Here is a 15155-nt window from a genome sequence, read left to right on the forward strand (position 1 = left end):
TCAGCCCAAGGGAGTTGGTCTGACCTTCTAAGGTGTTGGTTCCTTCTTGGCCTGGAATTCCTTGGGAGATTAGCAAGATAAGGATCCAGCTGACCTTGTAACGGGACCCTGGGTGTGTGTCAGTGGCAGGCGCAGCCCCCCAGTTCACAGAGCGAGGGGAGTGGACCGTTGGATTCTGGCTAGACCCGTGGACAGGGCATTCTCTTATAGATGCCATACTTGAGAGGGGTGAGGCAGCTGTAATTGGGATCAGAAGCTGTGGCATATGATGTTTACCTGGGGAAGATGAGGGTCATGGGGTGAAGCAGGAGTGTGCTGGGGAAGGGAGAAGGCGAGAGGTTGTACCTGAGTGCCTGCTCCATCTCCTGACTTCTGTCCGTGAGATGTGTACCATGGGCCTCCTTCTGCAGCATCAGTGACTTCAAGTGCTGGAACCTTCCAGAGTACAAAACTCACAGGAGAGTTCTAAGGAGACAGATTCTAGTTTGGAAGAGGTGAACTTTTCTGGCAGTCAGAGCTGTTGGTAATGAGCCTCCTGTCCCTGGAAGTGTGCAAAGCAAGGTTGGAGGATCCCCGCCACAGGCACGTGGGGAGGAGTGTCATGTGTTGCCTAGGGTTGGGGTTGCATGACAGACGGGTCTAGGTCTTCCCAGGAATCTGTGAGGGGGGCAGCCCCCCAGCCTGGCTGGAGGCTCTGTCAGCCCCTGTCACCACCCCCAACCCGCCACAGCATGTCAGTCCAGCTCGGGTTAACGCACAGCCTCAGCTTTCTCTTGCTGTGTGCAGGTCTCAGCTCAGGCCAGACTCCCACACATGAGGTCCTTCTGCTTCTGTTGTTTACTCTTCACAGCAACCTGGGAAGGCTGATCAGAAATATCACCTGTAGATGGGGAACTGAGACAGCCTCAGATGACGGGGACCTTCCCTAGACGTTGGAGCAGCAGGGTTAGGAATTAGCCTTATTGATCTGATTTTCCAGGACCTCATAAGACCCTTTAATCATCGGAACATGTCAGGGAGAGAGAAGGTGATGCCATCAGGTGATAGAGATATCAGGTGAGACAGGGTGACATCGTCAGGGGTCTAGAGAGGACAGGTGAGACAGGTGATAGTCATCAGGTATGTAGAGGGCCTGGCTGTGCCTGAGGGTCTGGAGCAGGGGTCTTCAGGGACCTGAGTGGTGTTGGGCTGATGTCTCCCTGCTTTTCTGGGTTCTAGGGAGTCTCCTGTGAAGTGACAGGGTTAGGATGTCAGTAGTTTTCGTTTTCCTAGCTGCACACACACCTTCTCAGTGCCACTCCCTTTCTCTTCCGACTGGCTGCTTTTGGGCCATTCCTGCCCTTGTTCTCTGTACCAGCCTGAGTAATGATTTTGATGTTCCTACTGCAGAATCATCTTTGAGCAGCATGCTGGGCTGTGAAGGAGGACAGGTGGCCTCAGATTCGCCCGTAGTACCCAGTGTCCCCCAGGTAAGGAGTTTTCTCCAGTGAGACGCTCAGTGGGTTGGCGGGCTTGCTCTCTGATGGTGTTTGTGTGGAATCTTTTCCTTTCCACTGTTTCCCAAGGATGCCCCTGCTTCTGCCATCCCTGCACGTCTGGAGCCCACAGATTGGACCAGCAGGGTCCCTGGGGAAACCTTGGCCGAGTCCACGCAGAGCTGCCCGGGGACATTGACTCAGCGTGGCCTGGAGAGCCACCCCCAGACACACAGCACTCTGATCTCGGGATCCCCTCAGAAGTGGCCAGGGCAACAGGATGGCAGCTCGCCAGCCAAAACTGTGGGCCGGTTCTCAGTGGTCAGCACCCAGGATGAGTGGACTCTGGCCTCCCCCAGTAGCCTGCGGTACTCAGCCCCACCTGACGTGTACCTGGACGAGGCCCCCCACAGCCCAGACATGAAGCTGGCTGTGCGGCGGGCACAGACAGCTTCCTCCATCGAGGTCGGCATGGGCGAGCCCATGTCCAGTGACTCTGGGGACGAGTGCCCTCGAAGGAGGCCCTCCATGCAGAAGCACACCTCCCTGCCTGGCAGCGGTGGTGGTGTGGCCAGTGACTTTGTGAGGAAGGCCACTGCCTTCCTGCACAGGTCCTCTCGGGCTGGCTCCCCAGGCCTGGAGACACCCAGCAGGATGGGCGTGAAGGTCCCCACCATCAGCGTGACCTCCTTCCACTCCCAGTCCTCCTACATCAGCAGTGACAATGACTCAGAGATCGAGGATGCTGATATCAGGAAGGAGTTGCAGAGTCTTCGAGAGAAGTAGGTCCTGCGGACCAGGTCGGGTCCGGGCCATGGTGTCAGGGAAGTGTCCGGCAGCTGAAGTCCAGGTCCTGCCATGCGCACTTTGAGCTGCCTGGGCCGGGTGACAGGGTACAGGTGATGTCCCTGCCGTCCGACCTGGTTCCTGGTCTCTGAGGGCCACACCTCCCCTCATCCTTTGGCCTCACACACAGGCCTTGCTCACACTCGCTCTCTCCCCCTGCAAGTTCTACCTGCCCCTGCTGTGGTCAGGGTCACTGAGGTACAGCTACACCGTGAAGTCTCCTTCAGGGCAAGAGCGCCCCACTGTACAGTTACTAAGGTGGGGAGAGGCTGGAGTCCTTGGGAAGGAGTGGCCATGGGCTCTTGGAGTGGGCCCAGAGATGGGAGACGTGGGCAGGAGGAGCCCGTGCCTCTCTCCCACTATTGGCTCTGCACGGAGAGCCCCAGCCCCGCCCTCACCTCAGCCCCGCTCTCCCCTTCCCCTGCCCCAACACTGGTCCTAGCTGCATGCTCCCTGAGGAAGGCCAGCAGGGACCACCGGGCCCTTTCCTGGACTGTTCTAGAAACTGCCCTTGCCCACAACTAGTGATTCTCCCCAAGTCGTCATGGCAGCTTCCTACCCACGTGACCTGTCATCTCGACTCTATTCCCAGGGATGATGTTGCTTGTGGGGTCAACCTGAGCTGGAAGCTCCACTGGCCAGGGCTGGAGCCCTGGTCCCTGAATAATAACATGTTTTCTGTAGACTTGCTTGTGCAGCCTTCCTCTCCTCTGAGAGGCCTCTTGGGCCCTGTTCCCTCACATGGAGGAAGTAACACTTATTTGCCTGATAAGCTGAGGCAACCCTCCAGTTCTGAGCACTGATTATTTGTTGCTTCACCCATGTTCATGATTAGGGTTTGTGTTGTAAGCATAAATGTGTGACGTTGTTCATACCGCTCCCCCTACCACTAAAAAACATAGCAATGTCACAAGTCTGGATATCAGAAAACTTGAATCTCCTTAGGCTGGGCTTCATGGAGTTCTCTATTGCTGGGTGTGTTGATGCCAGAGGCCCCCAGTGATACTCCCACTTGGCTTAGCTGTAAACAGAAAGTGATGTTTAAATGCCCCTGTGTCCCCTGTGCATGGCCCATCTGCCCAGGCTACCCTGTGGGCTCCCCGCCGCACTCCTCACACCTGTCCTTCCAGCCCCGGGCTCTCCTGCAGGGGCCTCGTGTTGGAATCAAGCAGAATGCCCACCTGGCTTCCCTCTTCCCTTCCCTCCTGCAGGCATCTGAAGGAGATCTCGGAGCTACAGAGTCAGCAGAAGCAGGAGATCGAGGCACTGTACCGCCGCCTAGGCAAGCCGCTGCCCCCCAACCTGGGTCTCTTCCACACGGCACCTCCAGTCGGCCGCCGGAGAAGGTCCAGCAAGAGCAAGCTGAAGGCGGGGAAGTTGCTGAACCCCCTGGTGCAGCAGCTCAAGGTCGTGGCCTCCAGCACAGGTTGGCCCAGGGCCCTCCTGGCCGCCCTCATGCGTGGGAGCCGGGCAGGCGGGAGGCAGGCACGAGGTCCTGAAAAAGCGCTTCTTGAATCTCCTTGCACTGGAGCAGGGAAGCCGTTTCAGGCCTGGGAGAGTTCGGGCCTCTGCCCCTCCTGCCGGGAAGGAAGGACTGAGGGGCAGGCTTTCGCGGAGTCCTCGGCCACCTGTGGTTGCAGTGTGCTCCTCCTTGCAGAATGCTGCCTGGGATGGAGGCTGCTTCCTCTGACCCCGTTTCTCAGGCATATGTCACCCCTGACAGAGGGGGTCGAACAGCTGCCTTGGTTGGGGGGAGAGGATGGTAAGGCTCCCCCACCCCTAGCCTTTAACTGCAGTGCCCAGGCACTGAGAGTGCACCCTGACCCCAAGCCCCCACACTCTGGGGTGGGGACCCAGGGAGCTGAAATCCCCAAATGCGCCAGGTAGGAAGCCAGCAGTGAGTTAACCTTAAGCCCTCCCTCTCCATGTTATAGAATAACCTGCAGGGCACACATCCAAGGATTACAAGGATTACACAAAACTACATGAATTCCATGCCAATTCCTAAAGCTAACATGAGACTTACGAGAGTGAGGAAATCCACAGGTCCCCTTTGAGCCTAGGTGTGCATCTCCAGGTGTGCTGTGGTCTTTTCACTGCACTTGCACAACACAGGCTGGCACAGTGTTGGTGATTAGTAGAAAGAGTGGTCGTTTTCTTTGATCTTCCTGACACCCCCACATGGGCAACCCAGCCATGCCCCCGTTGCCTGCAGGGACTCAGCTTCCCCAAGGTCACCCAGCAAAGAGCAGGGAGGATAGACATGGCCTGAGCTGGCTGGTCTGTCCTGTGGTGCCTCATCGTGCCTGTCACCCCTTCTCCCCCCAACCCAGGTCACTTGTCAGACTGCAGCAGAGCCCCTCCTGCTAAGGACCCTGCCCAAGCTGGGGCAGGGCCCGCAGCAGCTTCAGACCCATGTGGGAAGGCAGTTCAGACCCAGCAGCCTTGCTCCGTGCGGGCCTCCCTGACTGCAGACATCTGCTCCGGCTTGGCCAGTGATGGAGGCGGAGCGCATGGCCCAGGTGATTCCCAGCTCGCCCGTCTCCGAGCATGTGCTAGCCTCATAGGGCCCGTGTGGCATAGAGGGGACGTGAGCTGCGGCCAAGGCTGCCGACAGCTTCTTAAGGAAAAAAATAATAGACGTAGCTTTTGAATGAAAAAAGTGGATGGCCTTCCCATCGTCGAGTCTTGCTGTAAGCAGCTCAGAGGGAGGTGCGCTTTGCAAGAGCCGGCCTGGGGAAGGCGCCAGGACCAGTGAGAGGTCAGATGTGGCGTCTGCTGCGTGCTCTGCGCCGGTTCCCAGGCACTAGCCCACCCCGTCCCACCCCATTCCCCACTAAACATGGGTCCTTCCGTCAGGAGGGCCAGCTGGGGGGACGAGGGCACAGCTCTTGAGCTGGGAGATTGGCCTTGAGGAGGAAATGCTCGTCACCGCTGCCGTGGACGTAGCAGCTACGCGATGAGGTGCTCCACCCCCCACCATCTCTGTCCAGAGAAGTCGTGGTGACCGCTGCCGGTGCCCACCCCCCACCCTGCCCCGCACGCTCTCCTGGGGTCCGCTTCTCTTCCGCTCCAACACTGCCTCCTTTGCATTACATGGTCAGTGGCTGTGGTCCTCTGGGCTGGGCTAGGTGGAGCCGTGGATGCTAAGTGAAGAGGCTGATATGGCTTGTGGTGTGTAGGAGGAATCCCAGAGACTGTACTTGATGCCTGTCTCTTTGTTTTCTTCCCTCTATATTCATTTGCAGGCTGGACGGTTTACCACCCAACGTCTGAGAGAGTGACCTATAAGTCTAGTAGCAAACCTCGCGCTCGATTCCTCAGTGGACCCGTGTCTGTGTCCATCTGTCTGTATTTGTTCTTTTGTATTTTATCACCTCCTGGCCCTTGGTTTCTCCCCTGCCCCTCCCTGTCTTCATTACCTTCCATACATTCTGTAGGACGCCTACCCCACCCCATTGAAATCACCTATTTAATATAAGAAACGGAACCCCGTCCATGCCCACCCTTCTGGCCCCAGAAAGCGCCAGTGCATGCTCTTGGCTGGCTCATGCCCGGACACCAAAAGCATGTGCAGTGGCTCACCCACTCCTGGCCTTGGGCGCTCTGCCGCCAGGCCCCCAGGTGCTCTGCATTTCTCTCGTCACTCGTTTGTTTAGTGTTTTTTTCTTTTTTTATGTTGGACGTAGTTTTATTTCTGTTGCGATTGTGGCAAATTTACACGTCCACTGTCCCCAGCTCCAGCGACAACAAAAAGACAACCCCGGCCTTCTCTAGACGCATGGTGTGTTTCACACGTGTCTGGACTCTGAAGACATGCATGTAGCAAGCTGAGACAGTTCTAGAAGGTCACTGGAGGGTGTAACTTCTGTACAAGGGCCGTATCACAACATCCAGTACTGTTAACCCACTGCCCCACTCCCTGCATGTGGAAATGCTGAGAGAACGTGCTCCAGCTAGGATGTCCCAGCCCCCCTCTCCATTCTGGTCACGTCAGGAATCTCTAACCCTGAGAGATGTGATTCCCAGCCTCCTGCTGTGCCTCCCTTTCTGGGCCCGGCCCCTCCTGGTCTTGTCTCTAGCTGGAGCACTTTGCTTGGTGTATTTCCTTCTCATCTCACCGACCTCAGAGATGAAGTCAATTATTCAGTTCCTCAAAGCTCTGCTAAACCAAAACTCAAGTCCCAGTCAGACTCCCTGGAACACCCTCCTAGTACCCAAGGACTCCATGTCCAGGAGTGGCACATCTGCTCAGGCTGTCCAAAATCGTTTTCATTCCTCAGATCAATTGGCCAATGATCCAAAAGCTGTGAGGTTTTCAGGTTTTTGTTTTTCAACGGAAAAGTTAAGCTTTTAACCAGTTGGATTGTACATGCTGGTTTAGGGCATGTGGCTTTTGCTGGTACAATAAAGATACATTGTGCTTGTTGTGATCTGAGGCCACGTCCATGGCAGCCGTCCATCAGCGTTCAGTGTCCATCCCCATCAGAGGGACTCTGGCACCCTCCTGTGGGAGGGACAGGTTGGAGGCATAGGACCACATAGAAATGCTCAGGGACTGCCCAGTGCTTCTTGTCCACTAACAGGGGCCCTATTTCAGCTCGAGTGTCATGGGGCTACTGGTTAGTTGCTAAGTTGGGTGGGGGGCTGGGAGGCCTGCATGCATCCTGGCTCCCTGCTTACCTCACGGCATCACTCACTGGTCCTCTTCTGCCCGTGTGTGCCTGGCTCTTGCCTGAGAAGCTGTGGTGAGGGCACCTGGGTCTCCAGGTGTCTCATGGTCGGACAAGTATGTGTATCACTGCTGGGAGGGTGGCTGGCCAGGCGTGGGAAGCAGATGAGAGCAGGGCACTTAGAATAAAAGTGTGCGAGTGACCAGCACCACGTTCGCCCCCGAGGTCATTGCCATGCTACCTTTCTACCCACGTGGTTCTTTTTTTTTCTAAGGGTTTTCATTTGCATCGTTAATTATTGTTCCAGGCTAAAAAAAATTTTTTTTGAGGCACAGTAGGGACAAAAGGTTTATGTTTTACTTCTGTCTCTGTGGCCAGGAGGAAAGGAATGTGTGAGGCACGGCTTGGTGGAGACAGGGACCAGGCCTAGGCAGGTTGATTTTAGGTAGTGGTACCTGCTGGCCTGGAAGGCCTTATTTCCTCTGATGCTGTGAATCTGATGGTACTGCTCGTTTTCACACCCTGGCCCTTTTAGGCACACCTTGGCTGAGTTCCTAGTCTTCGGGCCACAGCTTGGCCCCCACATGGTCTGAGGTTGCTGGTCCGAGACTGTGCTGTGGGTTCCTGCCCTGGGCCCTCTCGCCCACAGGCCTCCAACTGGGGGCATGTGCAGGCTCAGCCTGAGCTCCTGCTGCTCTAACGGGGTGGGATGCCCCAGGGCACCCCCTCCTGTCCCACGTGCTCTGGCATTTGCCAAACCCTCTAGGGGTCCTCAGTCTGCTGGTTTCTGGGTGACCAAGGAGCTTTGTGGTCCGAGAGGAGACTGAGTACATGGCTGTGAGAGACTGGAGGGAGATTCAAAGCTGGTTGCAGCCCCTGAGGGCTGAGAGGCAGGGGGACTTTGGGCAAAGATTGTAGAGAGGAGGGCATGCAGAGCAGTTGGAAGACCCTGAAGTGTGCCCACTCGGTGGGATCTGCGAGGGCTGGAGGGAGCTTGAGCTTGGGTGCTGAGGGCCATGGCTTTGGGGATGTGGGGGCAGCTAGCCCAGCCCAGAGCTAAAGCCAAAAGAGGGTTTTCACTTTGCTGCCTTGAACTGAACAGGAGACAAGACTAGGAAAATAAAACCTGTGTTAAGCTTTGGAGTACAGAAAGAAGGTCCCAGCTTCATTGAAGCTCAGAGAAGATGAGAGAGGTTGGAGATGGGTGGGGGCAACTGGGGTAGAGCTGCAGGCAGCTTCAGGAGGTGAGGAGGTAACTTGGGGTGGGTGAGGCAACCATACACAGGATGGAGAGCTGGGGGAGGGAGGGTAAGCCTGGACGCCTCTGTGGGGCGGGTGCCGGGACAGGCCAGCCGTCGGAGCGGTAGGCAGGCCGGCCCGCAGGGAAGGGCAGATGTGGGGGTGAGGCTCTGGGCACAGAACCCTCCTCGCGGCCAGTGGAGGGTTCAGGGAAGCTTGGAGTTGGTGCGGGGTGGGGGTGCGTGGTCGTGTTCAGAAGTGGTTGTGTGCTGTTGGTCAGAAGCTGTTGTCAGACTCATTGATCCTCCCTGCCTCTGGCTCCTCCTCATCTGAACAGAGGCAGGTGCGGGTACCCTTCCAGGACTTTCTCTGTGCATGTAGAACGATGGGGTCTGCTTTGTGTTTTTCACACGTGTCCGTCAGCAGCAGGCCAGGTGCCCATGCTGTAGCAAGTTTGTCTCTGGGACCCCCAGGGGCTGCTGTGCAGCCCCCAGGTCCTTCCCTCACCTGGGAGTGTTCTCATCTCTCCCTGTGGGGACTCAGGCAGGGGAGGTCACCCAGGGAGGAGACACCCCCTCACAAAGCCACTCAGGTCGAGCTGTCCGAAGGGCAGGCCCTGTGCCAGCTGGGGAATGAAGCTCAGGGTGGAGTCACCCTAGGGCAGAGCCGAGACACCTCCTGCTTCCCTGTTCATGCTGCACAGGAGAGTTTCAGCACTTGTCTTGGCTTGAGACTAGGGGGCCGGATACAGAGACGCCCGGAATGATGTTTTGGCTCTATAGGCCATTTGTTTCTGGTGCCAGAGCAGAGTGTCTAATGCCACTGTCAGGTGCAAGGCTGACCGTTGGAGGTACCCCTCTTGTCACGGGGAAGGTGGGGAGGCCCCTGGCTGGTCCGCACTGAGGCTGCGGGCCCCAGTTCCTGTGAGCTTCATTAGTATTTGAACACTGACAAACAGCAGGTGTGGTCGTGGCTACAGGGCCTGGCCCACTTCTTGAGCAGTCTGCCCGCATTGGATACTCTGGGACTTGAGGTGTCCCTTGAGCGGTCCAAGGGTCTAGACGGCACTGGGTGCCCGAAGTGCTGACCGTCCACACCAGGAGCAGCCTCTGTTTCCATGCCAAAGTGAATGTGGGGGCAAGTGGTGTGGGGGCCTCACTGCACACAGGCCTGGGTGCTGCCTGAGACCCCTGGCCTGGCTGTGAGGGCAGGTGGCTGGTGGCTCTGTGGGCGACTCCTGCAGACACGTGCTGCACCAGGACAAGGCTTTAGGTCATCCAGTGTGTTGCTCCTTTGCAGTCTGGGAAGAACAGTTTTCCCAACAGCTGGGAGAGGCTGCCAAGCCCTGCGTCCCTAGCATCTGCCCTTGTGGAAGCTTCTCTGAGTCGTTCTGGGGCCTCCAAGCCAGCTCTTGCCAAGCCTTGGCTAAGGGCGGAAGTCCTACAGGGGAAGGCTCACTCTTCATGGGAAACCAGGGGTGGGGCTGGTTAAAACCATTATGCCCCATGTGGGCCTGATGTGGGCTTCCTGTGGGCCCACGTGGGTCCCCTGTAGGCCTCCTGTGGGCCGTAAGTGGGCCCCTTGTGGGTCCCATGTGGGCCCTCTGTGGGTCCTGTGTGGCCTTGGTGCCCTTGTGTTGCTGCCTTGTAGCCTGCTGGCTCTGTAGGCAGGAACTCGATGTATACACGAGCACAGTACGGGTTGAGCAGGGCTGGGTGGAGGCTTGTTCATCAGAATCTGTCTGCGTGGTGGGTGTTGAGGGCAGGACCCAGGCCAGGGCACAGACACGGGGGAGGAGATTCAAGTGGCCACCTGAGGATGGACAAGGGCTTTGGTGTGAGTATGGACTGGTTAGCCACACGATGCCTGCTCAGCTGTGGTTCTGCACTGAGCCGGACAGTGTGGCCTCAGTGTGGAGGGACCCGAATCTGGTTGGTTTGTGTTTAAAGGTCCACCCTAAGGGCTGGGAGCCGTCTGTATTCTGGTCATCTCAGGGCCTGTGTTCAGCGAGGGCATGGAAGGCGGGGGGCTATCCGTGCTCCATCTCCTCGGGCTGTGTCCGGTGAGGGTGTGGAGGTCTCAGTGGGCTGGTATCACTCTCTGGCTCTGAGCACCGTGTCCTGGTGGCCGATGGCTTTGACCCTGGGTTCCCGGGAAGGTCGGTCTGGGGCCCTGATCGCAGGCCCAGGCTCTGTCTAGCACTCCTGACCAGGCAGCTCCTGGGGCTGGCTGGCGTGTTCTCTTTCCTGTGAAGGTGATGGGAGGCAGCTCTGAATGCAGAGCTCTAGCTGCACTAGGAGGTGCCAGGCAGGCACAGAGAAGCCTTTTGAAAGAACCTGCTACTGTGAGGCTGCAGGGACCTGGCAGAGTGATTAGTCCCATGTCCCAGGGTCATCTCTAGGGGACTGCTATGGCCCAGAGGACGCTACAACCACAGGAATCTGACTAGGAAACGTGCACTCATCTGGTGCCCTGCATGCTCACAGAGCCCAGGACCCTCCTCCCTTCGTGCCTCAGAGCCCCCAGAGGGCCTTGTGCTTCTCAGTTGGGGTCCATCACAGGACACAGACCAGCAAAAACACTTCAAAGTTCCCACTGAGAATCAGTCAGTCTGGATTGCTGGCCTTTTTGGTTTTATTAGCACATTAGAGACCCCAACAGAATATCACCTCCCTTTTTATCAAGTCAGCTTCATAGAACACAACAGAATGAACAAAAATAAGTGCAACTCAATTTGAGCTAGGTTTCTGAGCCCAGTGGGCACAGCTCTTCCCCAAGGAGCCTTTGTCCCCGTCCCCAAATGCAGGAGGCAGCATCTTGCCTTCCACAGCGAGAGTGCTAGGAATGGCTGTGTGGCAGGCACCCTCCAGGGAGTATGGGGTGTGCAGGGAATTGTGCTCCAGGCGAGGGGGCCGTGGGCCGGAGCACAGACACCCTCCGTGCTAGTGTGGCCTTGCTGAGTGACCTTGGGGACACCTGAGCCGTCCTTGCCCATCCCACGTTTGCCTGCTTGGCTCCCTGGGATGCCACTGGGTAAGCTGGGTGTGGCAGCCCCTCCCAGGCAACTCATCTGCCCTCCAGGTGGGCACTGACTGTCAGTGCCAGACACTAAAGTCACTGCCCATCTGTCTTAGCACAGACAGCCTCTGGGGAGCACAGGGCCTGGCAGCATTTAGTGATGGTGCAATAAGGAGGCCTCGCCCTGCCCCAGTGGACCTGGAATACCAGATGAGGCAGCAGCGATACAGAGAATCAGGGTCGGCCCTGCCTCCCACCTCTCTAGATAGGATCCCTCAGATTTCCCCACCACACTTGCCACTGGCCTGTTCAGGGCAGCTGTCCAGGATCTGGGATTGGCCTCAAACCTGCAAAACAATGTATCTTTTTGCACTTGGAAAACTGCCCATGGGCCTCCCTCTGGGCAGAGCTAGGCTCTGCTCCATTGAGAGCTCTCCTGGCTGACTCTTAGTGGGTTTCCTGCCTCAACCAGCGGGGCTCCCAGAAACCTTACATTTGAAAGCCAAGCAGTGTGCTTTGCTTTTTTTTTTTTTCTCCTTTCTCTCTCTCTCTCTTTTGTTTTTTGAATATGCTTCTAGAGACACACACACTTCTACCTGAAGCTTGGGGCTTGGCCCTGCACCTCCGCCCCTCGGCGAAGCTCGTGTGAACCTCCACACTGACTTGGGGGCCGCCCAGTTAGCCCAGGAGGCTGGTCCCTTCTCTCTGAACTGCTGGCCTTTGCTCCTCCTCACACACTGATGACTTTTGCTTAGAGTGTGGTGGCTTGTCCCCCATGTGTGCTGTCCTGCCTAACCCTGTGGTCTTGTGTCATTTCTTCTTCCCTTGCAGGGTCTGCCTTGAAGCGTCTCTGTCTAGGCAAAGAGCACAGCAGTCGTAATTATCGGGTTTTTTACCCCTTGTCCGCTTCCATCGCATGGGCTTTATTGTCGCTAGTGTGCATCAGGGTTTCCGCAACTAGACCGGGAGCCAAGGGCCCAGCGGGTGGCCGGGCGTGGGCCTGCTCTGCGCCCACCCTTCACAGGTGCTGCTTGGCCTCCGCCTGGCGAGATAGCCGCCCTCGGGCGCCCTTTTGAGTCTCCATGGCTCCTAGAGTTTGTGCATTCTTGCCAGTTCACATCTAACAGGCTGTCCTTCTCCGGAACATCCACATATTACCAATCATTAATTGGCTCCTTTTCCAAAACCGTAGGAATGAGTATTTCCTTGAAGTGCTAAAGATGAGTGCCCCTCACAGAGGAGAGATGCCAGGACAAAATGGGTATCAGTTTACCTGGGCCGCCCACTGCTCTCATCTCATGCCTTTTTTTTTTTTTTTTTTTTAATTTATCTGTTTTTCTTTTCTGGCTGAAATGTTCATGTAGAAGTAGCAGCGTGTGTAAAATCTCATCACTAATGTTTAACTGTTTGTGTCTGTGCTGTTTCATTGCTAGCCTCTAAAGTAAACTACATATTGCAATGGCTTGTTTGAAGAGATGGTCATTAGGTTATTTATTTAATGCAGAAAATTTAAAAATTGGTTTATCCAAAATTGCCAATAAGAAATTATGTGCTGGGGAAGGAAAGGGACACAATTCAAAAAAATTTAAAAGTCCTGTTTTGGTCATTAAAAAAGATCTTTGAGTGAAGTGGCCAAGTGCGCTCACCTTTGTCCAGCTCCACCTAAGCCACAGCCCCAGGCCTTCCCGGGCAGCCGGGCCTCCCAGTTCCTCCTGTGATAGGCATTAGCCCCTCCGTTGGCACCAAGCTTGTAGACCCATGTCGGAAGGCTCTGGGTATTTGTATCCTTTATTGTTATTACACACTCTGGTGAGGAGAGGCGTGATTTCTGTGTCTTAAATTCCAAATCACCAAGTCATTATCATTCACGGAAACATCAGCAATCCAGCCTATTGCAAGCATTTTCCCTTTGCTGGAAGGATAGCAGCAGCTGCGAAGCATTCTGCCTAAAGTATTGTTGAACCACCTCTGAATCCTCATATTAGAGCTGAGAGTGCAGAAGCGTGAGGAATTTGCCCCCAGTCTGTGTCCAGCTGCACCAGGAGTTTTCTAAACTCTCTCACATGGGGGTCTGGTGGTCCTGGGCAGTGTGGGCACAGAGGATGCTGAGTGAGGCTGCCAGCAGCTGGGATCCTGTCCCCTGGCTGATGAGATGGGTGATGGCTGCCTGGCAATGCCCAGTCCCCTGAGGTCGCTCCACTGTGTCTAAAACTGCATGGACCCCCCCAATGCAGACCATCTCCTGAAGCAAGGTGTTGCCTGGCTTAAGCGAGACCACTGTATGAATGACTGCAGCCAGCCAGTGGTGCTGGCGTGTGGTGTCACCAACCCTGGCCTGTGTGTGCTCTCTAGGGTCCTCCACCAGCAGCCTGGTCCCGGGCCCTGAGCCGGGCCCCCAACCTGCCCTGCACATCCAGGCGCAGGTGAACAACAGCAACAACAAGAAAGGCACCTTCACGGACGACCTGCACAAGTTGGTGGATGAGTGGACAAGCAAGACAGTTGGGCCCACACAGCTGAAGCCGTCACTCAACCAGTTGAAGCAGACGCAGAAGTTGCATGACATGGAGGCCATGGCAGGCTGGCCCCCGGCCTCTGGCGAGGCACGGGCTGTAAGTGGGACACGGGGTGGGGGTGGGGGGGGCGGGGCGGGGCTTGCCCAGAGTCGAAGACACAGAATGGGAATGAAGCTGTGACTCCAGATCTCAGCAGAACCTCTGAGCAGCAGGCCTTAGCCCAGTGTTGGGCAGTGTCTAGGTGGGACTGGCCAGCAGCTTGCAGGTGTGGCCTCATCCTGGTGAGCCCACCTCAACCTGTCTTCCACCAGAGCCCAAGCTGGCAAAGTGGGTGGGGTCTGCACGACATACCCAGGGGACACCCCTTATTGAGTTTTAGCTCAGGTGCCCCAGACCACGTGGGGCAGAAGTGAGGAGCTGCTGTCTTAGGTTTTGTTGTGTGAATTGTTCCTGTATTAGGACCACTGACTTCAAAGCCTACTTGAAGGAGTATTCCCGCTTTTTCAGTCTCCTGGAGGAGTTTGTGCAAGATTACGTTATTTTTTCCTGAAATGTTTAGCAAAGTTCACTGGTGAAGCCATCTGGGCCAGGAGGGTTTTGTTTTTCTTTTTAACTTTTAATTTTTTATTGGAGTATAGTTGATTAACAATGTTGTCTTAGTTTCAGGTGTACATCAAAGTGATTCAGTTATACATATACATGTATCTATTCTTTTTCAAATTCTTTTCCCATTTAGGTTGTCACATAATGTTAAGCAGAGTTCCCTGTGCTATATAGTGGGTTCTTGTTGATTATCCATTTTAAATATAGCAGTGTGTACATGTCAATCCCAAACTCCCTATTCCTCCCGGACCCTTCTCCCTGGTAACCATAAGTTCAGTTCTCTAAGTCTGTGAATCTGTTTCTGTTTTGTAAATAAGTTCATTTGTATCATTTTTTATTTTAGATTCCACATATAAGTGGTATTGTATGATATTTGTCTTGCTCTGTCTAACTTACTTCACTCAGTATGACAATCTCTAGGTCCATCCATGTTGCTGCAAATGGCATTATTTCATTCTTCTTAATGGCTGGGTAATATTCTGTTGTATATATGTACCACATCTTCTTTATCCATTCCTCTGTTGATGGACATGTAGATTGCTTCCATGGCTTAGCTATTGTAAAAAGTGCTGCAGTGAATATTGGGGTGCATGTATCCTTTTGGACCATGTTTTTCTCCGGATATATGCCCAGGAGTGGGATTGCTCCCCTATGATCTTTTACTTCAAAAAGTTTCAAACATACAAAAGATTGAAAATTCTTCAGTGAACTCTCAGGTACCTTCTACCTATGAGCTATGATTGACATTTTGCTGTTACATATTTATCACCCATGTCTACATCCCT

General features: G+C 55.1%; 1 protein-coding gene across 11 annotated transcripts in view; it reads left to right on the plus strand.

The window, feature by feature from the left end:
* WNK2 (WNK lysine deficient protein kinase 2) overlaps nucleotides 1-15155 on the plus strand; it is a 155740-nt gene that overhangs the window by 116091 nt on the left and 24494 nt on the right. For 4 of the 11 annotated variants that reach the window (XM_027098354.1, XM_027098360.1, XM_027098361.1 and 1 more), the window contains 7 exons: nucleotides 1387-1469; nucleotides 1566-2257; nucleotides 3533-3747; nucleotides 4655-4843; nucleotides 5570-5668; nucleotides 12083-12127; nucleotides 13604-13863. In XM_027098354.1, coding sequence (XP_026954155.1) covers nucleotides 1387-1469; nucleotides 1566-2257; nucleotides 3533-3747; nucleotides 4655-4843; nucleotides 5570-5668; nucleotides 12083-12127; nucleotides 13604-13863 — 1583 coding nt within the window. Of the gene's footprint in view, nucleotides 1-1386; nucleotides 1470-1565; nucleotides 2258-3532; nucleotides 3748-4654; nucleotides 4844-5569; nucleotides 5669-12082; nucleotides 12128-13603; nucleotides 13864-15155 lie in introns of those variants that run through there. The other 7 variants (XM_027098355.1, XM_027098356.1, XM_027098357.1 and 4 more) reach the window with 7 other exon arrangements.

This window comes from Aethalodelphis obliquidens, unplaced genomic scaffold (assembly GCF_003676395.1).
Source record: "Aethalodelphis obliquidens isolate GAN/ISIS:26980383/991018 unplaced genomic scaffold, ASM367639v1 scaffold122, whole genome shotgun sequence".
Lineage (NCBI taxonomy): Eukaryota > Metazoa > Chordata > Mammalia > Artiodactyla > Delphinidae > Aethalodelphis > Aethalodelphis obliquidens.